Raw genomic sequence first — 24,244 nt, 5'->3', positions numbered from 1 at the left:
TTTTCAGAGCACGGGAACTCGGTACATGGTCAGGTTTAGGTTAAAGACATCCTTAAGAGATAAACACAGATGAGCGGCTCACTGCTTTAGGCTAAATTCCTCAGAGCAGAGGCAGCTGTGCCCACGCTGTGCTAACAAGTTAGTCCATTCAGCGCTTTTCTCAACTGATCAATAGGCTCTGATGGAGTGAAAGTTGTGTATGGGTGTGGAAGTAAATAACAGGAAATAGTGATTATAGGGTGTAAGAGTTCTTAATACTGTTTAAGAATTCTTAAACAGTGTTTTATATATATATATCAGAATCGCGTTTGGCCATGTATATGCACAGACACATACAAGGAATTTGGTTCCGGTAGATGGTGACTCTCAAGCACAGCAATGTGTATCTCAACAATGTAAGCAACACAATTCACCGACACACACACACGTGTGTGGATATATCAGAGACTGTCGCCTAGTTTTACTCAATAAAAATGTACAAAACTCTGTATACTGCAATGTAAGCTCCAACAAGGCAAACAAGTCTCCTTAACATCTTCCAGAGCTGGTCAACCTGAAAAGCCCAGTGTAGTACAGACAAAATAGTTATAGCCTGTAGCCATGTTTCTTCTTTCTTCGCAAACTAAACACAACTCTTTTGCAGCACTTCTCACGGGCCAAAAGGTGTGACACACTGTTCTCACACGCAAAAAATACCTTCCGAATTTAGCGGCTGGAGAAAGAAAGATATTGGCAGTGTTTAGTTTTTAGAATTTTTAGTTTCTTGTCATCTCAAACGCGTAGGAAAATAAAATAAAAATGTGCACAGTCTCACAGTCTCATGCAAGTGGTGACTGCCATCATGTTTACATGCATGTGGGTGGAGTTGCAGCTAATTGTTATTATTATTCCTGTTCTGCTCATCAAATTATGGTGAATCAGGTGGAAAATAATCTTCATCACTTAGTATTACAGACTTGGATCACTCACATAAATCCTGCTTTAACATGAGAATGTGCCCTCCCCATCCCATCACATAGGATGATTTTGTAGGGCAGACGAAGCACATGCAGGACATGTTTTGACTTGCATGTGACATATTTTTTTGCATGTTATGTCTGCAAGGTTATGACTGAGTCTTATGTCACATAAAAGTAAGGCTCCAGTTCTGGGGACTGTTGCTGTTTTTGAAAAAAAAAAATACTACTTCAGAAAAACACAATAAATATTTATATCCAATTTAATGGCATGGATATTTAATGCTAGATAATGGTATTCATCAACAAATAATAATGAGCAAATAGTGGCATATAAATGTAGTGATGTAAACTGTAAAGATTGACTTTAAAAACTTTTTTCTACCCTCCCTCTCGCCAGGTTCTCCTTACAGGGATAAAGTGACCATTGCCATCCTTCAGCTCCAGGAGGAAGGGAAGCTGCACATGATGAAAGAGAAGTGGTGGAGAGGAAACGGCTGTCCAGAAGAGGACAACAAGGAAGCCAATGCCTTGGGCGTGGAAAACATTGGCGGTATCTTCATTGTCCTGGCTGCCGGTCTGGTTCTCTCTGTGTTCGTGGCCATTGGAGAGTTCATCTACAAGGCCCGCAGGAACGCCGACATAGAGGAGGTAAGTGAGGTGATGCCATAAATCACTGAATCACTAAATGCTGTGTGATGATGCGAAATGACCAGATTAAGGGTTACATTTTGCTCTGAGTAGAGGGTTGGGGTTATTTTTCTTTTTAAAAGCAGAATGATGATGATTGTTTAAAAGCAGAAGTGATTAACGTCTGGAAGTATGCACTGACAACGAGCAAAATTTTGTTCAGTACTCATTCTGCGTGTTGGAAGTTATGTATTTTTGTTGAAATCAATGGCTCATCTGAGTGATATTACTCAAATTAAAATTTGCAATTGCTGCTGGTGTCTTGGCTAGACAGTCATTAGAATGATTTGTGACTTATTGCTTTGACACAGTGAATGCTGGGTTTTGATAGAACTAGAAATTGCAGTCAACTAAAACACAAAGGTCTGTGTGGGGTGTTTTTTATATACTACAAATATCAGTACTGGATTATCCTTCAGTTCACATGATTTTAATCTTCTTTTTGGAGGTAACAAATATATTTCTCAAGAAAAGCATACCATTTCACATGTAACAAAGGCAGTATTATATCATGAAAGATCAACAATGCCATGCGCATGATTCGTGTTTTCAGTCTGCCTTATTTTTCTTTCTTTCATGTTGTTTCCATATTGTTATTTATTATCAGAATATTTTTTTCAAAGTCAGTTTTTCTGTGTTATCTTTTCTCATCCATCCCTTTATTTTCTTTGCATCAGGCATTTTGTTTCTTTTATGGGGTGCAGTCTCGTCAGTTTCAGCGGCGTGGCTCCACCTCCTCCTCTGGCACTTCCTTATCTACAGATCTAGAGAGTGGCAGGCTACTGGGCGATGACACTGAGTAGCCATGACAACACAAATACAACACATGCTCACTCTTATTGATAGGTTTGTAACCGGGTGTCCTTCTCCCTGCCACTGTTCCCAAAATATGCCAGCATAGCTAAACCTTCAACCTTCAGCTTCACCTAATCCTTAATCATTTCTATAGTTGACCCTTTTTTCCTTCAGCGTGTACCTGCAAAGTGCTTGTTTATTTCCAAAGTGCTCCCACCACCCTCCCTCATGCAGAGTTTAGCTTAATAAAATTATATAGTTCTCTTGAAAATTAACAGTACAATTTCAGTAGTTGGGTTTACAGTACTTGCAAGTGGTTTCTGTGCAGAGGTGGCATTGTGCTGGCGTGTCTCCATGATGACTTGCCATCCCCTCTCATTTGTATGCTGTTTCTTATCTGTAAGGAGCAAATTAATGATTAGAGCCTTAAAATACAGTCTCCGTTCCAGAAAGCACTCAAAATATTTGCACATTTTTGGTCATGTGGAGTCTAAAAATCCTATAAATTCAATATAGCTTTAAATTATAGCAACTAGTTTTACAATGTGCATTAAGTGTGGCGCTATAGGGGAGACCGAGGATAGTTGTAACGTGGGTCAGTTGTAACACTTCCGATTTCTCCAATCAGGGCTAAGTTTCAAATGATGTGATTCATCCTGTACATGCCCAATTCAGTTCTTCTATCACATGTGAAAAAATTAGCACATTTGGGCAAACACAGACAATCTAAGAAGATAAATAGTATTTTTTTTTTTTTTTTACTTTATTTCAATGTTTAATAGCATTATCTGCTTTGCAGTTAAACTCATTAACTTAAATCATATTATTTGTATGTCTATTCTGTGTAGGTCTTTAGTGCTAATGTTTTAGCTGTTGGCTGTAATGTTAGTTCATGGCTATAGGAGTCTCGGTCATTTGTAACAGCAACAGTCTAGTTGTAACAATAATGCAAATGTTACAACTTACCACACTATTACTTTAACTTATATTAAACAAGTTGGGGATATGACATCAGCAGAGAGAGGTTCACTGGTCACCTTTGTATATTCGGTTAATGCCATTGGCAACACAATTCCTCCAATGTTTGTGCTCCCACGCATACGTTATGCAGACCTTTTTGTCAGAGATGGGCCAGTAGGCAGTATTGGTAGTGGAAATAAATCAGGATGGGTGCGAGAAACAGATTTCCTCATCTTTCTGAAGCACTATGCAAACCACACCAAGGCCATGAAAAAAAGTATTTCTTCCCATGGACATTGCGATGGAATTGCAATGCTGATGCACAACTACTTTTTTCAGCTTCATTGTTATGTTCAAAAGTTGGTGCAAGAGTTGTAGGTTACAATGCCCACTGAGCCAATGAGGCCAAACTCAAGGAAGACCAACCAAAATTAATGAAATATTCAGTTGTTGAAAATTCCATAATTTGTCTTTTTTTTAGGGGTTGGAAAAGCTAGATTTCTGCATTCTGTCACACACACATAGCTACATAAATGGCTCTAAGTGCATTCAGGTGTTGAATAAAAAAGATTACATGTTAAGATTTTGTCAGTATTTGATTACGTTACATTTCACCCCAGGATATGTTACAACTAACCCAGACTATGGGGTTAATTGTAACATTTCACTCTTTGTGTTTGAGACCATACCATGCAATGAGTAATGGTGCTGCAGAGAAAATAGCTGCACTTTTTAATAGCAGAGACATGTAAATACTTTGCATTACATTTTGAATCCACTACCTTAAAAGAGCTCCAAGCTACAGACAGAAATGTCAAAAATGTTGCAATTATCCCCGGTCTCCCCTACTGATGTTTTCTAAAACATCAGTAGTAAAACTGCCAATACAAAGTACCCTTTGTATTGGCAGTGTAGTCTCAGTAGACTTTTGTGTATACTCTCAATGCCTTTTGGGAAATCAAAAGATAGGAAAACTTATTTGAATATTTCCTCCTCATTAAGCTCATTAGTAGACTGGTTTGGTTGGCTGAGGTTAGGATAGCAGTGACTGAACAATGTGTTGAGTTAAGACGTCCCTTGACACAAATCCGGGGCCAGAAGTAAAGTCGTCCTTTCATTAATAACTTATATTACTGCAGAGAATTCTCAGCGAGGAAATGATGGATGGTATTGCAGAGGAAAATAATTTTCACTTTATCCCCGGACTGACCTTGTGTTCCTTTTCTTCTCTGAAAGGCAGTATGAGAGTGAATGCAATATTCAGTCAGATAAAGCAAATATTAACTACTACTGTGAATTAATAACTTTACTACTGTTACAGGGCATACAGTCGGTGCATGCAATGAGTGCATATCCTATAACCTACTTAGTAAATTGATAAGATACTTAAATTATACCAGAATGAACATTGGATTTAATGTATGCATATCCAGTGATAAATTGTACTAAGACTGATTGGGACCAAGAGTCAATAAATTAGTGTTTTCACAAGTAAAGTAAATATAACTTTTTTTTTTCTTTTTTTTTGTAATCAGGTACGATTTTGTTTTTACAACTAGTCACCAAAAAACTTGAATTGTCAGTTGTTCAGGTCAAAAAAGAAGAAGTTTTTTCTGGTATTCATAGGAAACCCATACTAGATCAAGAAGCCCGAAGCCCAAAGATGGAACAGGAAGGTTTTCTTCTATGTTGTAAAGCTCAGCAGATAAAAACTGGATGACTTTCTGCTGTGAATTATGATTTCATGAGCACATCATCCTGCGACATCATAACTGCGATTGAAGATTAATGTGTTCAATGCAATGTACTGTTCTACAGATTCAGATAAGCCTGAGGCTTTTCATTTCAGATGGCCTTCTTTTTTATAATTTCAAATGATTACCATGCTATAAATCCATAGCTCCCTGCAATAGAATGCACAGCAGACACTGTGCTTTATCTCTCGTGTCAGTAATTGGTTTTCATGATGAGACAACAGAGTTTATAAATGTTTCACAACTCTTTCAGAGAAAATTTACAATATATGTGAGTTTTCCCATTCCTGGTCATCTGACTCAAACCAGTTCTCTAATTCATCTTCACCCAAACTCCTAGTAGCATGTATCTACTGGAAATCAGTTTATTTTGGTGTCTTAACTCCGGCCTTTAATTGTTTATCTCTCTGGCAGTGTGTGTCTTTTAGCGCCGTGATGGAAGACTTGGGGATCTCCCTGCAGTGTTACAAAGGCGTCCGGAGGAGGTCACGACCTCACGGCGGTGCGAGGTCCACTTGCATCTTCTGTCAACCCAAACGTACTTCAAAGAGGGAGGGAGCGAGACGAGATTCCAACACTTAAGCTTTGAATCAGAAAAGAAATGGAAATGCAGAGACTGGTATCTGATCATTTTCCAGTTCTCTTATTTTTTTGTGTGGGCCACCAGCAGCTATGACGTTATTTCCTGAGCACCTGTAGACTGCTTGTGTATGGATAACACATTAAATACTGTACCGTAAATGTAGTTGACAACACTTTAGCCTTGTATCTACATTAATAATGTTAAAAGTGATGATGATCGCAAGAACGAAATCCCTGTCATAGTGTAAACCATCGATGTTCCCTCATGGCTGTAGTTTGGGTTAATGCGTCCGCAGAGTTGAATCTGCAGACTTTATAGAACCTCCCATCGTTTAATGACAAAAATTCACTGATTTTAACAATAAAAAGACTTTTGCATTTTTTTAAATGGTTTTAAATGATTTCTTGCTCTTGTTTCTTGCTGGCAGCAGTGTGTGTGCTTTTCTTGTAGGCACACACTGAAGTAGCTTCAGGGAGGATTGCTGAGCCAACGCTGACCTGCGAAAAGAGATAACGACCTCTAAGGAAAGACACAAACACACCTGCTGTTTTATAGCCTTCCAGTACCAGCATCTCAAACATCAATCCTGACACACAGACACACACACAGATGCCCGTACTCCTTACAAACACCTGTGATCATAATGTCATCCCAGAGATGGATCAGAAAAAGAATATAATACAGGGAGAATGGAAGGACAAAGTGAAAAGGACGTTTTATAATGCTGTAAGCTGTAAGGAGGTCAAAGACAAACGCAGTTTTTTCCTTCCCTTGAGAGTAACAGTCTTGTTTTCAATAAGCCTCCTTTTTTTCAGCTTGTATTTGTCAAATTTGACAACGTGAGGAGAAATCGTGTCTTCCAGGAGTGACAGTAGATCCCAGTGGATGTTTGCATGCCACAATGAGATTTGTTACATTTAAGTACATTTTAAGCTTGACATGCACGCTGCAGCAGACCCATCAGCAGATTTAGAATTTACAGCACCAAGCCTCAGACTGAACCATAAAATTAATAAAAGCCTTTATTTTGGAAATACAGAATATTCCCATTAGTATTCTTTATAAAAGCTTGGTTTTAGGGATGGAGGCTTATGACAGCTTCATTTAAATTTAATATTGTTTGACTACTGTACACATTCAGTGTGTCTTTATTCCCCTCTCTTACTCAAACAAGAGAGATGTCTCAACTGACAGGTGAGGATTATGCTAATGGAAATGTTCTTAGGAGCCTCAGCAGTATTATCTCTCAGCATTAACTAATTCATGCACCCCTGCTGGAACTCTATTCCTGAGGACACGGTGAAGGATACCAACTTTGACACTTGACACACATCAAACGGATATCCCGGCACAGCACTGATTAACATATCTGACAACAAAGTCTTTACTGACAAATCCAACTCTCATTCCCCCTTTGGTCAGTCCCCACATTACAGTAAAAGCTTCCCCATATCAACTTTTATTTCTGTCCTCTTGGACTTTTTTTTAAGATCAAAGACTGAATAACCAGCTCTTACCCAACCTGTGTACTTTTCATGACTGTGTCCTCCTTTTACCATTTGAGGCTTTCCACTCACCTGCCCTGAACTCTAGCTGGGTGTGTGCTCTGTCCACCTTTGTGCGTGAAGCCATCTGCTGTTCCTTCCTTTCAGTTATTGTATAAACATTACTGCAATCGGTTTAGAGTTAACTCCAGAATATTACAAACCAAATGATAGTAAGGAAGCAATTCCAAGGGGACAGAAACTAAGACAAACTGTTAATGGATCATCTTAAAGTTTAAGTCTTGATAATGTCAGGACATTCAAAACTGACCTTCACTTCCTTGATCTTAGCAGCTAATGCAATGACATTTCCAACAGGACAGAGCACTAAATGCTGTAAATAGCTTATAAATTGTTGGAGTCAGAGGTTTTGTGCTGTCGTTTCTCTCTGTAGACTCTGTATGCTGGTTTGTGTGTATCCTGAGAGAATTCAACCAAGCATTTCTTAATCTCTTCATGTAATGAGTTTTCTCTTTTTTGGTATTCAGATTAATTCTGGGATTGGGCTCAGTCCAATGTAGCGTTTGGTTGCCCCTAATCTCCTAACCCCATAATTCTTAATCAAAACCAAAGGCAGTATTTTTTTTATCATTATCTAATCCATCACGAATGAGGCCATGGATTACAACTCCAACCTTGGCATGCTGCTAAACTGACCGTTATTGCTAAGCCGGGATGACCTCACCTGACTAATGCTCTGTTGTCTCAGGCTTTAACTCTTTGCCACAATGATCTCAAAGCACAGAGCTCTCAACCTGGGGAGGTGAAAGAGAGATGTGGAGACATGAAGGGATTGTGGCATCTGTCTGTTTTTGCTGTCAGTAAGTTTGAAGTTGTGGGGGAAGAAGAAAGCTGTCAGAAAGCCTTCAGAAAACAAATTTAAAAAAAGGTAAATTACAGAGTCTGCTGTTTTCCATTCATTGTCAAAATGGAGAAGTAGAATGCACTTTCTCTAAGGTGGTTTTGAGGGTCTTTAACAAAGAACAGGGAAAAACTCAGCAGGACAAAGTTTAGATTTAATCACATTTCTGGAGAAAAGCTTGTTTTTCACCAATTTAAGTCCTTCAGACCTGTCAGACTTTGTCCATGTATTACAATATGAAGCTCTTAACTGTACATGCAAGTACAGAAGGCCCAAATCTAAATAATGACTGCGGAATAAAAGAGGCACAGACATTTGAGTGCGTCCCATCCATCACAATGTAATGAACAGTCTCTGGGGCTGATAAGGCACATCTCTGTCAACCTTCCTGTCAATGAAGACAAACGACAGGGAGGAGGACTCTTAGAGGCGCAGAGCATTATTTATCTATCGCCTTCTGTTTCTCCCTCCCTGCGCCTGCCTTTCTCTCCTGCTATGTGAAGTCCTGGCTGCAAAAATTCAGAGTGAATGCTGCCATCTGCTGGTGTGCGGGGGAACTGGGCTTGTGAATAAAAAACTGAAAACTTTTGAAAACCTCTGCAGTTCTTACACGGGACGTTCAGTTATTTATTTATTTTTTTCTTAAATAGACTTTGCAGACTCAAGCTTTATCTGGCGCATATTATAAATATGCTGGGATTTATAGTTTTATTTTGGACCCCACTTTATGCATTTTCAATAAAGTATTTTACATTTGAAAGCTTCATTAAAAAATGGTTTCTCCGGTAAAAACTCTCTATGTCTAAATGGCTTATAAATGGTCCCTATGCTACTGGGTCACAGCACAGATATTTCTAGATACACAGCTTCCCCTTTAATTCTCTGAGAACGATAGGATGATGAAACCCCAACTTTTAATTTGTATCTAATACAATAAAAAAAAGCATATATCATTCTAAAGCACAATGTAATATTAACTTAACCCTTATCCACTACCAGTATACAAAACACCTAAACAGTGTATCACCTAACCCTTTTAGGTTTGAGCTGGAGGCTACTGCAACCCCATAAATCAAAATATAAACACACAAGGATGCCCTGTTTTGTCGTCCACATGAGCTATCATAACACGAGATGCTCGTTCTGAACAACTGCCTCACTGCACAGCTATTGCAAAGCCCAACACCATCCGAGCGGTGTGACCGTGTCACTCATAGCAGTGCCGCAGCTATGGGCATTTTTGCGGGCTAAAGTCATGTCATCTGAGACTTTTAATTGGGCCCGGGCCGCCACAGGGGGACAGCGGACGGCATTCCTCCTCTGCCTGCGCCCTGTGTTGCTCTTCGCTGCGTGGCTCTGTGGATAACATGCACATGCCTGCGCAAACATGAGCTGCTGGAGTCCCTCTGACTGTCACTAATGTATTGACGCCTTGGCTACGTGCTGGAAAACGTAAGCTTTGTTAATTACAAAATAATAGAGTTATAGTCTCAAGATAGCGGAGGTAAGCTCTCGAAGAGACAGTGGTGCCATCTTTGCTGGGATTTGCGGATTGACGGCTGAGACGCCTTTCTTCTGAAGAGACCTCAACATTGACCTCACGGGAAGCGGACCGAATCGGTGTTGAGGACTCACACTGCTACCTGATTTAAAACTTTAACACTGACTTTTCTGCGTCGAATTCTTGCTGCTTCAGGTAATAATGACTTGTTGGCACAGACGGTGCATTTCAACTATTGGGTGCGTGCAGAAGATGTGCATATTTATGGAATATCCTATAGTCTCCATCACAGTTTTGATTATATAACGTATAATACGGTTGCATTTAGATGCATCACCTGTGTTGACCTGTCGCCAAAATCTGACCTTCTGTTGCCCTACAGAAGGACACATTATGGTTTGAAAGAATGTTTCTTTGCAGTAGAAGGTCACTGAGGTGTGTTGGCTGAGACAGTGAGTGTACCAGGGTTAAAGCAGGCAAACGCACTGTTATAAAAAGCCTGTACATTCACTGGAAAGCGGAATGCAAAATCCAGACCTCAGAGCCAGTCTGTCAAAGCTCCCAAATTATTTAATCCCACAGCTACTCCAAATGCATGATGAAACCCACGGCTGTGTGCCTGTATGTGTGTGTGTGTGTGTGTGTGTGTGTGCTCTGATAGGGCTCCTTTGTAGTGGTTTTAATATCAAAGGGTTTGCTGTACACCTGCTGAGTTCAGTGTTTAGTTTCTCTGGTGAGGTAAAATCACATTAATATGCTGGGATAAAAAAGAGTTTGTGCATTCCATGGCAGATAGAAAATGTCTAGTTCTAAATTCTTGGTCTAACTACCAATTAATCTGCTGATCTGCTGAATAAGCTGAGATGTGGAAACAGTTAAAGAAAATTATGCCTTTGAATTTCTTAGACAGAAGGAGACATTTAAAATCAAGAAAATGCAAATTTTACATCATAAAACATTGAAAAGATGGAAACTGCTACATTCATGAAGCTGGAAACAATACTTTCAGTTAGAATGAATTTATTAACAGTCTGTTTGGATTTCTTTATTTCTTATTAGCTGATTAACTAACTGTGTCATTGTAGCATCATCACTTGTCTCTCATGGGGTCATTTGGCTTGTGTTAACAGCTTTGTTGTGTGCCTGTGACCTTACAAAGGGATAAATGATCACCTCAACCAGAAGAGTGTCTCCCGATAAATCTGAAGTTAGAATTGCCTTCAGCCTTGATGACAACTCAGGTAAACACACACAAATACATACTGTGGGTGCACACTCACTGAATTTGGAAAGTTACTTTAAAAATGATAACACGTTACCGATAACATCTGTTGTCAATGTAAGCAATCTTTTTAATCATTTCAATAATTTAACAGTTACTTTATTTTTTTTATAACAAATTATTTTAATTTGTGAGAAAACAGAAATAACAACAACAACAACAACTTTAAGATGCTGTAGGCTGTAGTCTAGGTGTTTCCTCGGGTTTGCCACAGATGGTGTGCATGTGGGCCTGTGCAGGTGCTATTGCATCAGGGGTGGTTAAATGTGAGCTATACAGCTGTCAAATCAAACCTTACCTTTACCACCCTTACTCTAAAAAATGCTGACTTCATGTATAGACAACAGTGTGAATCTGTTATAGATTGAGGAGTTACATTATCCTCCAGTACGGTCAGTGCTGTATGTTTCTCCCAAGAGCTTAAAACACACTAAAAAGCAGCATAAGAACAAATATATATCACATTACCAAAGATATGTATCCACGAGGTAAAATAACACAGTTTTATGACAAGTTTATATTTTCTGGTGCACATCAGTACTTCCAATGTGTGTGCATTTTTATTATTTTGAGGTGGTTGCGTGCCTTCCAGATTTTATGAGCTTTTAACGTGTAACCTCGAGCACAAGTCTATGAGCACCTCTGTCTCTACTCTCTAAAATGATCAATGCAGATGACACAGAAAATGGCAGGAATTGTGGCTCAGCAGTGCATAGTGGGTATTGATTCTGGAGAGTATGCCAGTGTTGTGGTTATCTATCAGCAATTTGTTGTCATTGTACAGACCTCAGTCCAACACTACATTACAAGGGCACTAACTGTGGATGTGCCCTCCAAGTGCATTACTGAGTACTATGAGGAGTACTATAAGCTAAGGAAATTTACATCACTCTAGTCATAGCAAATGCACACATATGTTCAAATGCTTCAGGTATAGCACTGGCAGGTTGTTTAGACCATTTAGGATTTATTTGATTCGCAGGTGGAGATTAACAGCAGTTTGGTGCAACGGTTAGCACTGTTTCATTTCACCAAGAAGGTCCTGGTTTAGAGACTAGCAGCCTGCTGTGTGAAGTAGGCAAGTAGGTTCTCTCCAGCTTCCCTCCATAGTCCTAAGACATGCTTGCTAGGTTTAATGGTGTGAATGTGGCTACCTGTGTTAGCCTTGTGATGGCCCAGGATTTAAAGCACCTCTAGCCCAGTGACTGGTGGAATAGGCTCCACCTCCCCCATGACCCTGACTTGGAAAGCAAATTTTCATACAAAAGGCCAAATGAAAAATTGTCAAAATGTAAGCCTATCTGTCAGCCTAGCTACGATAGCTTTGCTATTTCATTTTCTGGAAGGAATCCTTGCACAGCCGAAAAACTGCAAAGTAATAAATTATACAAGTACTTGGATTACTGCACCTGTGTAATCACAAAAATTTGAATTAATAAATGTAATCAGTCTACATTTATCTCACATTAACTCTAAATGGATGTAAATGTTTACTTTGTATTTTTTTTAATGTAACTCTGTTAAATGTAACAAGCGCAACACCAGCTATCGAATGATACACCCACAAATCTGTGTTGCAGTATCCGAAATTGAAGTTAACACATTATTTTGAGGATAGTTACGCATATAATTACCTGAGCATTCAACACCAAATAAATCCCGAGGTTCAACTTTCACTGCATTTCCAGTATGTGGGGAACATGTGAATAATACCACCCGCACACCCTGTGACTTTAACTGTCGTCATTCTTCTACACTGTAACTGAGACAGGTGCTCTCTCTATTTCTGTATGACCATAGCATATTAAAGAAAGAAAAAATCACACGCATTTGTGTATGTGCAGCTATGTGCTTGCATGCATCTGCATGCGCAAACATATACAAGTCAGCTGATAGTCCATATAATATTCCATCATTTATTATTACAAACATAAACAGTTGTCTTTGTCCCTAAGTAACACACACATACAAACACCTACTCTACCTATGGTTCTAGGTGCTGTCTGTCAGGATATTTTACTGCAGTGGGGCCAGGCACTGGGACAGCAGCTGCAACTATGCAATGCCAGAGTCGGGTTTCCTCTCTAATACTAACAGTGTCCCGCTGCCTGATTCACTGTTCAGCTTTTAGAACACTGGTCTAAATTTATAAGCAGTTAACAGTTCCAGTCCAGCTCCACCCTCTGATCCCCCTCAATCCCTTGTCTTTCTCTTAGGAAACAAGATGAGGCCACAGAAGAAAGCAGATACTCAAATCTGTCTTTCAACAGAGACCGATCGTCTCATGATCATCTGCTTGTAATTCAGTGTCTCTTCCTGAATTATCTTTTTTTTTCATTATGCTATATCACTATCCATTATCATTCATATCCTCCTGATAACTGAGGAAAAATGAATCTTCCCATTGAATGTTTTTTGTGATTTCCTTTCTCTATGGAGCTAAAAGAGGCCACCCAAATGCATGAGATATCAATGGAAAGACCAGAGTGTCCTCTATTTAGTCCATCAGCACTTATTAGGATAGCTCAAATAAGTCAAAAGATATAGACCAAAGACAAATGTTCATTACAGAGGACATAAATGAATAGGCTGGTTCTCAGGAGGATATTATGAGGATGATATATATGGATGGATGGATGAATGGTCACAGAGGTCTTTGCTGTACGTAGGTGTAGCTCTGGAGCTGCTCAGACTCTAAACCTCCAAAGTCCAACTTTGGATCTTCCCTCTGCAATCATGTTGTTGTGTCTTTGAACTCATGTTTCTCAGCAAGGGGGCTAAGAGCTGTGCTCTGTTTGGGGATCATCCCCTAGGCCTTTCATGGCTTCATGCCTGGCATAGTTATAACCCCACACTGTGTCAATTCTAAGCATGAGAACTGTATTTATTCCACATCATAATTGCCCCCATGGTTTTTGGCAGGCCCTCTAATTCTCCTGCTTTTAGAAGGTTGCATCATCCTGGGATTCTCCACATGTGTTCCACAACTCCAGAGGGGCATTACTATCAGGGCAGAAGCTGGGGCAGACAACCTGTCTGTTTCTGTCTGGCTTCCTATTTATCTAAACCACTCGCTGTCTATACATCTGGTCTGTTTGTTCTGCTTACTTTGTTTGCCCTCCTTACTTTGTTTGTCTGCCTGCCACATGGATGTCCCTCTGTATTCTTATCCTGCCTGTCTTTCAACCTGACATCTCATTACTCCTGTTCAGTAAGAGGACGTGGCTCATTTATAAGTGCAGCACTATGTTGCTATGTTGTGGTGTCATACAAGAGACCCATATAGTGTTTCAATTTTGGCCATGTTATGAGCCTGTCGAACAAGTGGCGCATCCAAGGAAAACACTGTCTTTTTATAGGAAAAGTTATAAAAAGTTATAACTAAAAAAGCAATAACAATAATAATATTGACACATTTCTTACTTTACTGGCAATAAATTTAGCCATTAATGTTACCATGCAGAGTTTAAGATTACAAGTTTTCATTCACACTTTCTTTTTTTTAAGAGAGGCCTTGTGCTTCAGACTGTCCTTCACCAACAGCAGGTGAAATGATAAACCGTGCATTGTTTGTCTTCAAGGTTTGATCATTTAGAAACTTCATACAGTTCTTGATTTTGCAGTTGTTGGAAAATTAGTAGTTTTGTGCAAATTCCAAGCTTCTGTAGATGAATTATGATAGGACCTGATATATATGAGCATCAGAAGGAAGGGAATCAGCACTGGGTGACAGTGATCAGTAACAGGAAGAGACTTCTGAGAGAACCGGGCTGGTCCTGCTGTGAACAGCTGGAGATGAGGGGAAAGAAAAGATAGAAAACAGGAACAGTGAGGAATCATGAACAACTGCAGAACAAAATGCAAACTATGGGAGACAGCAGACAAAAAAAGTATAATCGTAAAAGTAGAACCCACACTGGGAGCTGGTTCCACAGGAGAGTCCTGATAGCTTGATAGCTGAAGGCTCTGACTCCCATTCTACTTTTAGAAACTCTAGGAACATAAAGTAAGCCTTCATTCTGAGAGCAAAGTAACACAGTACAGTGAGACACTGTAGATATGACGATACGTCATCATTCAGGGATTTCAACAGGATTTTACAGGATCAACCGAAGGCTTTTCATTGAGGTTTTAGAACAGCCAGATAACAGGGAATCACAGTAGTTAAGCCTAAAAGTAGGGTATACGTTTTAGTTTTTCAGCATCACTCTGAGACAAAAATATTTCTAATTTTATCATATTTTCCATGGATAAAGGCAGGTCTAGAGATTTGTTTAAAGTCAAAGGACATATCTTGGTCAAAATTACACCAAAGTTGAGCTCATTCATACTTTTACTTTTACTTCAGTGTATTTCAGGTGAAAATGTTGTAGGTTTCGGACAATTAAAATGATCTGACATCTGCAGTTACCGCCTACTTTACTTATTTTTAGGATTTTCAGCTAAACGTATAACTTCTCTGAAGAAGCATTTTACATATTGGAATACTAAGCAGTGTAAATTCTTATCACCATCTCAGATTTACATGTGGTATACAGTATGTTAATGCATCATTAATACAGCAATTAGCCCTAAATAAAATACACAAAACCTCTGTGCAATTCTGAACAGTTTTTTACAATTTAAATTCTTTAGTTTTTTCAGTTTTCTTTACAGTGTTTTCTGTTTAGATCTAGTAGACTCTAGTAGATCTATACTAAAGGTAGTATAATGTTATAAGTTTTATATCATTAGAAAATCTACAATTTCACTGTGACAAGCTTTTTTTTGCTATAAATGTATTGTAACGTTATTTTGTATTGTTGCAACGTTATGTTGCGCAACATTGTAACATTTTTACTCTAATTAATTCTAAATGAAAGATGTCTCGACAGATGTAAAAGATGTGGAGGACCTCTCCCAGACTTTCCCAGATCTTGAACAGCGGCTACAGGTATCTGTTCACCATGCTGCATCCTACAGCAGTACCGATGCATTTGTTTGCAGTACAGCACACAAGAGGATGAATACAGCCGAAAGTTCACAAAGCTAAGAATGTATAGCACTGCATGTGCATTTCATTATATTGCTTTAATCTCACTGTTGCCATTGCTATTTGCTCCATATTGTACAAAGTTACATCTATAAATACTACACAATTTCTCCCGCAAAATATTTACTGAGGTAAAAGAAGCAGATCAGAAAATATGTAAAAATTAAATAGAAAATAAACAACAGTTGAAAAGAAAAAAAACATACATTGGACATTGCTGGCTACAAATAAATTGGATACTGCTGGGATTTTCCTTCAAACCTCCATTGTAGTCAGGGTAGCAGTTGAATCTTTAAATATGAACCAACCTGGGTTGTAGTAATCAACCTCTGTAAATTGAAGAAACAAATCAAAAACCCAATTCACTCTTTGCCCTCCCCATACGGTTAGTGTTGTCATTGAATTATCCTTCATCGAGTATCATTGACAGGGCCACATAAATTGTATGTGGAGTACCAAAACAACAAGAGTATCAAATGATAATGGTACCAGACCATTAAATATAGCTTTCAGACAGTGTACTATTACACACTACAAACAAAGAAGAGGCTTCTGTTATTTCCATTTATACAAGTTTGGAAAGTGTTTTCTTGTTTACACAATATACACATATTAAAAAGATCACTTGTGGGTCCTTCTGTCTTATTTAAGACAAGATTTTAGTGGTTATAAAAAATAAATTTACTCAAGCTGAAAAATTAAAGATTTACTCTTTTGGACTGTTGTTGAGACAGCCAACAACAAAACTGACGGCTCAAATTCCAAGAAACTGTAAAGGACACGGGGTACCATACTCTGATATGATTCAGAACTAACACTTCATCTCTCTCATGTTGCATGCTTTACATCTTTTATTTCTCTCTGACCTTTTGCAGCCAGTGCCTCCTTGTGTGTCTCTGAGAGAGAGCGTTCAGGTGTACAAGGAACACTGCAGGATGGCAAGAGAGTTCCACCAGGTCAAAAATGAGATTGCTGTGCTCGAGGATCGCAAGTAAGGCACTGGTACAGTCGCTTCCATGTTAATTGCAGCAACCCTTTTAAGCCGTGTTAAAATACAAAGTCGAAGCTCCTTGTGACAGGGAGCTTTGACTTTGCGCAGCGTATCTCACTCCAAATTAGAGTGCTAGGACGTGTACTACTGAGGTCAAATTATTGCTTAAATCCCTCCGAACTCTCCAAAGATTTAGGAGTTCAATTCCCACTATAGCATTACATTCACTAAAAATAGAACTGCAAGGTATTTTGGATCAACATGTCCACCAGATGGCACAGTTAATAGCCTGTATACAGTATTTTGCATGGAAACCATCAAGAGCATTTCCCTTAACATGTTGTTTTAAAAAGTGATAATTTAAGATTTTCAGGTGTATATTTCTATTTTTTTTATTTTTTTTATTTAATCCTTTCTAATTTTGTTAGAAACAACATGAAGCACATGCGAAAATTACAGTGTGCTAGGTTTCTTTGATTAATTCAGAATCATCTACTGGGAGGATATTACATAAAGTGCAGCTCTGGTCAGGTTTAATTGAACAAGAACTATTGTAAGCTTTAATACACAAACTCATTGTATGTTGGCATAAAAGTGGGGATGTGTTACACGCACGCAGTTGACAATGCACCCTGTGTCCCCAGCAGCTGCGGGTAGTTTTAGCAGTGGGATTTTCATGGGCCTTACTCTTACCCCACCACCACACCTACATACACACACAGACATGCACTGACACAACCGAAACCACTTGACAGTTCCTAAATACAGAACAGCATGCGGGCTCCGACTTAGCCTTGAATCTAGATGAGGTGGGTAAGGCTGGTAGAAACTCCTGTTTCTTCACGCTAGCAGTCGGAGACATTCACGGTTACATTTATACTACACGACAAACCAGTAGTAATCTGCTTTGTAATGCTATACTATAAAATTTGCTATAAATGGTGACTTAACTTTAAAAATGTGCACACTGTTGTCCTCAAAAATAAATAAATACCTGCAGAAAATGAGGTGCAAGTTATACTAATTTATTTTGAGTTTGCAGTAAATAAGTTACATGAAAGTAGTGATACACCAAAATAAATTTATAGCTTTAAGTTAAATGCACTTTATACAACCAGCCCTAATTTTAGAAACAAACTCAGAAAATCAGTCCACATGATCTAGTTTGGTTTAGATAACCAAAAGAACTTAAACACTGTATTTACATATTGTGTTTTAAGAGACAGAGATCTCATGTTGGGTTACATTCATGTGTTAGATACAACATGCACATACAGGAGGAACGGGTTTTTAACATATGAGCCACAATCCTGAACATGAGCACTCATGGACTCATGGACGCCTGCTCCACTTAAACCTTCACAATCTTCTAAACCACACAAACATATCCATAAAAAACAAAATCTAAACCTGAAACAACAACAGTACTTATTCAAACACTACTAATCAAGCTTAATTTTCACATTAACACCCCATTGTCATTGAAGACGTTTTAGAATCAGTATATGTTGGCTTTAAAAACTATTGCAAATTAAGCTAAAAGCTTTAATTTACATTAAGTCAGTACATTGTGTTTACGGCATAAGATTTTCCTGATGTTGAAACTTCTCATTAATAGAAATGTTTTTTTCACCAAAAGGAGGATATGCTTACTCTCTATTCTGAGCATTAAGAGAAATACATCATACAGTACTTCCTTTATGGGGAAGTGCACACAGAAAGAGGAGGGCTTGAGACATACAGTGAAGTTTTGCAAGGATGACTACAGGCACAATGCTTTAACACAGTGGGGAGGGATTTTCCAGGACGTGCTGCTCCTTTTAGTCATTCTCAGACAAGTACACACTAGTTTGATGGAATTCATATTTCATTTACCTTCCAGTTTCTAGATCATCTCTACATTCAATGTTTTTGTTGCCAGTGGATTTAGCCTTATTCTAGTAAGATACACAAAAAGGTTCAAAGTTGGTCAAAGGGAAATACAAGAGTTTAGAAAAGGTTCTTTGACTAATATTGGGGCTTTGGTTTTTTGTTGGGTTTTTTTTTTTTGCGTGTGATGAAATCGTGACATGACAGATTATGCAAGATAGAGGAGCTGACAAAACTGGTTTTATAGCCGATATCTCAGACAGTGTGTGAGATATGCCCCCCCCCCCCCCTCAATTTTTATAAACTTTGGTACACAAAAATAACAAACAGATGCTTTAATAATAAGAAGTTTATTTGTATGTATAGCACTTACACATGATTTAAAAGTACTTCACAGTTTAGATTAAACTACCCAGTAAGAAAGCGTTCATGTCCCAACATACAAACTCGGTTGACACATACAGTATTGCTTTAGTTCATACACACTACCATACAGACAGGTCAATTGAGATATTAAGCCTTTGTGAAACATAATATTGTAATACTGCAGGAACCATAAGCACTTTGCTGTTTTTATTCAAGCAACAAAACATCCTAAAAGTTTTGCTTACTAATTCAGATCAATTTCCAGTCTGATTTAGTCTAAGGAACTGAAAAAAAAGAGTGTGGCTGTACATGCTTTTATCATACTTTGCATACTTTTGTACTTGCATCATATTTTCAACCAGTTTCTTTGTTTGTGGCTCACACATTTTGTTCAGGAAATAAATTGTGCAGACCTGTTTTAGAGTGTGATCCAAGACCTCAGTGTATACCAGAGCTTCCCTAATACCAGCATTTCAACAATTTAAAGTCCACTACTACTCTCAGTTAAGTATGCTTCTCACTTAATGCTTTTGTCCCATTAAAACTCCTCACTCTACCTGTTGTGGATAATACATATCATTTTTCTTTTTTTTTTCTTTTGTTGCTGTTCTGTAACCTAATAGTAGCTGTAATACAACACTCCCATACATTCATAGATGTCAGGGCGTTACACGTAGTACCACATTGTACACATAGCATGTCCATGCAGTACTGCTGACAATGTCTTTCAAAGTCCAAAGGCTGTTCGTTTTTTTTTTTCGCCAAAGGAAGTCAGATCACGCCGTCTAACCCTGCTCTACAGTGTTTCAGTTCGGGTAGCTTTATTGGAGATAGTATTTATATTTGGTTTAGGAGGTTATTGTGAGCCCACAAAGCATTCCAGTGGGCAGAGAAAGGTTTTATTTCTGTATACATCATTACTCCTGAAGAAAACATTAGAAAGGGATGAGGTTTTATTGAGAAGAGTAGCTCTCGGAGGTGCCATCAGTATTTTTTATGTTATTTAATAGAATACAAAGGATGGAACAGAGTTCATTTACATCTTCCAAAAAACGGATGCATTCTCCAAATTTAAAAGAAATCTATTAAAAATACATAGGAGCGGGTTTGTGGTAGCCACCATGTTCCTCTACCATATTTGAATACAGTGCCTGGAAAGGACATCTCTCTTCCCGTTCGTGCTGTTTTACATATGTGGCTAGAGACCGGCCACATACGTAGTAGGCAGAGGAGAAGTCATGGGCATTTGCGTGCCATGCAGTGACATTTGATCCATGCTTGCACCTTCAGACTCAAGATATGAATCATTATACCTATGTTTTATTGTCAGAGGAGTCCCCGTCACCAAAGAAACAAAATTATAAAGGACAGAGACAACACCACTGGCCTCTTAATAAAATATTATCCTCTTTCTACCTCTTCCTTCCAGCCTAATCTCCCAAATTGAAGTCAGGGCTCTAACACATAAAAACATGCATAAAAATACTTATTTATTCCCAATATTGTCGCAATTACTTATTGTCAGTCGATTAGACAGCTGACAACAGGCTAAACAACAACAACAACAGCAGATTATAAGCTAACATTATACCAGCTAATGCTAGGATATTAAAAAAAAAATCACACTTTCCCACCGATAAACAAATTGATTAAACTCTCACATTGTATGAGAATTTATTCACTAAATCCCAGAGTGCAACAAAGTTACGTCCACTTCAAAGACAGTTTTACCAGTGCTGGCTAATAGCAACTAACATTGGCTAACAGAGGCTAACATTAGCAAAAACAGTAGTGTTACTGACAGAAAAATTCAAATATCCACAATAACTCATCTCAGTATGAATGGTCAACAATGAACTTTTTCTGACTCATTGACCTCTATTGGACTCCTTTCACAAAGTTTTACAGCCTTTTTTCAGTGTAAATAAATGTGGATGCATTGACAGCTGAGGTAAACAGTGGACTGACAATCTACACCGATAGTTTTTCTCTATCTACCGAGAACTACCGATATGAGGTACAGGCTAAATTTAATGTTTTGCATCTTTCTTGTCTGATTAAAACATGTTTGTCCTAAACCAGCCACATAGCTAGGATTATGACTGCAATCTGAATCCTACTGACATTTAGCAAGTAAGTTTAAGTTAATAAACTGTAATCTTTAAAACATTTATTTTGATTTCAATCCATTTCAGTGCCATCATGACCATGAAGTCTATTTGTTTAGGGAGCCAATAATAATGTACTTATGCACAGATAGATCTTTGATCTGTGGCACATAAGCCTTGGAGCGCACAACATACTTTGTTATCTGCATTTATACCAGTTATCAACAAACTATATTTTCCTACATGTGGAAAATGTTGTGAATAATACACAGTATTTACTTCCACATAAAAATGTTAGTTATTTTTTCAGGTCTGTGAGTGATTTCCCCTCTTGGTCCTTCCTGTGAGTTTGCATTGTTTCTGTGTTTATTTTGGCTCTCTCCCCCCCCCAAGTAACCAAAAAGCTAAGTACTCGAAAATGCTCATCTGCATGAATTTGAGAAATCTGACTTTTCCATGAACTGGGAACCTTTCCTGGGTATTTCCCTGCCTCAAACCGAGTTTATTCTTGGATGTCAATAACTGGCTGTTAACATTTTCCCATTCATCCATTTAGGCGCAAGTTGCTGGCGGAAATGGTGGAGGATGAGAAGGTTGCCATGGAGATCGCCCATTTGGAGGAGGAGTTTCGGCGTCTGACAGAGGAGAACCGCACCTTGGTCACAGTCCATAAAGAGCGTGCTAAGCAGCTGGAAAGGCTCTGCGTTAACAATCGAACGAGGCAAGACTCCTCGTGACCTCGGCCAGAACCTAAGACCACCAGACTCTAAGCTGACACTAGGGCCAGGAACCAGGAACAAATACTCAGCTAGTGCTCGTTTTACGCAGCCACAGTCTGTGAATCAGCTAATTACACAGAAAGCTGTGGTTTCTATTCATGTCTGAGTCATTTGCTTGAACCACATACATGCAGTTATCAAGTTGTTTTAGTGATTCCACCAAGCTATTACACACTGCCAGTTAACTGGGTACTGCTTTGTCTCTATATGATTATGCATAACCCTCCTGGTTGCCAGTGGAAAATCTAAAAATACAATATATTCATACATAGTCAGTTGCTGTGACTCTGATATCTGTCTTAGGTCCGGTGGAGACTCAAATGTTTTATCTGAGATCTGCTGAGGGAGCCAAAGGTGGTACGATGTGGTCCAAGTATTTTATTTAAGGAGTGTTTAACCTCCTCTCCCTCTCTCCTAAACCCAGTTCATGGATGAATGTTTCACACACTGTCAGGCATCTGGAAAATATAAGTATTTGTGAGGAACAGAAATATAATGGGTGACTAAGTATTTCACAGTATATGCTGCAACACAACACTGTAAGAGTTGTACATTTTCTTTTTTTTTTCTTTTTCTTTTGAGGTAGTGTATGTAGTAGAAACAGGGAAATGTACAGCATGACGAACTGTTGGTTATTGTCCTCATACAAATAAAATGTGTTTTATTTTGACACTCGCATCAGTTCCCTATTTTCATTTCTCCAAGCCAGTGTTATGTGTGTGTTTTTTATGTCCATAGTGATTACAAAGAAAAGGGAACTAGATTGTTTTTTATGTCAAGATTAGATCATTCTGGAGTTATGAAACTGTCACCTGATTGGCTGGTTTGACTCTTGACAGGCTTCCCTGTTTCTCCAAATCATGTGATATTAGAAACAGCACTTTGTAGTTTTACACTGCTGTAGCACCTCCATTCACTGAGGCTGTCCCTTTTCTTTACAGAAAACCCATTGTCAACATTCACACCATTTGTCTGACGTTATGACTTTTCACCTCCTATCACAGCAATTTCATCAATATTTTCTTGTCCAGTAAAAGTTGCTGACACATATAATTATATTAGCTATTCAGATACTGTTTGATGCATAATAATGATAATATTTAATTATATGGGGCAGCGGTGCTCAAACAGGTGCCGCGTGGAACCACTGAAGGATGGAACACAGACAAGTGGGTGAAAAATATGAAGTGAAACTAATGTGATTTTTTTGGGGGGGTGGGGGCGGGGATAATAACCAAACAACATTTTGCTGACTGGATCTTCTTCTCTTTTTTTTTGTAAATGATTCATGGAAATTGTTGTGTGTGTGTGTGTGTGTGTGTGTGTGTGTGTGTGTGTGTGTGTGTGTGTGTGTGTGTGTGTGTGTGTGTGAATTGGGCACTGAAGAAAAAAACTGAAGAAGCCCTCCTCTATGACATATCACAATAAGGGTGCAGAGTATTTTACACCAAACATAAAGCCTACCATAAACTAGTAAAAGGTATATTTAAAATCATTCATAAAAACACCCAACAGGAGTGGAGTGTAAAACACAAGGCGTGTGGTGATGCTTAAAATAGAGCCATGTAACTTCAATAATGAAAATAAAATGCAATGCAATAGGCACAGCTGTGACAACTGTTCAGTTCCTGTACCCCTGTCAGCAAAGGTTTTCTGTGCCTCTCTCTGGTACAGACGCATGCAAAGAAGATTTGCACTGAGCTCACACAAACACTTGGTGCTTTTAAAAACTGCAGCATATGAAGCAACACGGACCTGCTGGGAAACAATAACCGTCAGATTAGTCCCTCCTCCTCTTTTTTTTCCACCAAGAGGTGTTTGTCTTTATGCTTTGTTTTTTCTACAACAACCGCGTCTCATAATTCACTGCGTATGCAAATGGTTGAGTAACTCCAGGTAACCTTCAAGCCAAAGATACACACGGAAAACAATATCCTGTTTAAGCACGAGCTTCGCTTCCCAGCCTGCCCCTTAATCTGTGAATTGTCCGCTCAAGGTACGTGTATAAAAGGATTTTCTGGGGAAACAAAACTGTTGGTTTACCAAACAGATCTGAGGGTGGGATTTGGTAAGGACGGGAAAACTGCTTGCTCATCCTTTATCAGCAAGAGTGCATGAGTCAGCGCCGCTCTGATACACCCAGGGTTGTTACAACACACATAGGCAAGCACA

General features: G+C 38.7%; 2 protein-coding genes across 6 annotated transcripts in view; both read left to right on the top strand.

Moving 5' to 3' along the window:
• The window catches only part of grik1a (glutamate receptor, ionotropic, kainate 1a), a 36,313-nt gene extending 28,049 nt beyond the window's left edge, over window positions 1-8,264 (top strand). For 2 of the 4 annotated variants that reach the window (XM_085174162.1, XM_085174158.1), the window contains 3 exons: window positions 1,357-1,607; window positions 2,324-2,492; window positions 5,570-5,659. In XM_085174162.1, the coding sequence (XP_085030288.1) occupies window positions 1,357-1,607; window positions 2,324-2,449 (377 nt within the window). In that variant the 3' untranslated portion in view covers window positions 2,450-2,492; window positions 5,570-5,659. Of the gene's footprint in view, window positions 1-1,356; window positions 1,608-2,323; window positions 2,493-5,569 lie in introns of all 4 variants that reach the window. The other 2 variants (XM_085174161.1, XM_085174157.1) reach the window with 2 other exon arrangements.
• A 167-nt stretch (window positions 8,265-8,431) lies between these two features.
• Window positions 8,432-24,064, top strand: map3k7cl (map3k7 C-terminal like). Of its 2 annotated transcripts, none has more exons than XM_085174167.1 (5): window positions 8,432-9,840; window positions 10,776-10,886; window positions 15,802-15,860; window positions 16,835-16,950; window positions 21,850-24,064. In XM_085174167.1, the coding sequence occupies exons 2-5, from the start codon at window positions 10,811-10,813 to the stop codon at window positions 22,028-22,030; spliced, it is 432 nt and encodes a 143-aa protein (XP_085030293.1). In that variant the 5' UTR covers window positions 8,432-9,840; window positions 10,776-10,810; the 3' UTR covers window positions 22,031-24,064. The 2 variants fall into 2 exon arrangements, with proteins under 2 accessions (XP_085030293.1, XP_085030292.1); XM_085174166.1 differs by having other exon boundaries at window positions 15,790-15,860.
• Window positions 24,065-24,244: the final 180 nt, after the last annotated feature.

The sequence above is a fragment of the Neolamprologus multifasciatus genome, chromosome 10 (assembly GCF_963576455.1).
Source record: "Neolamprologus multifasciatus chromosome 10, fNeoMul1.2, whole genome shotgun sequence".
NCBI lineage: Eukaryota > Metazoa > Chordata > Actinopteri > Cichliformes > Cichlidae > Neolamprologus > Neolamprologus multifasciatus.
Note: the sequence above shows the minus strand (reverse complement) of the source record. Positions and strands in the feature narration are given on the sequence as shown.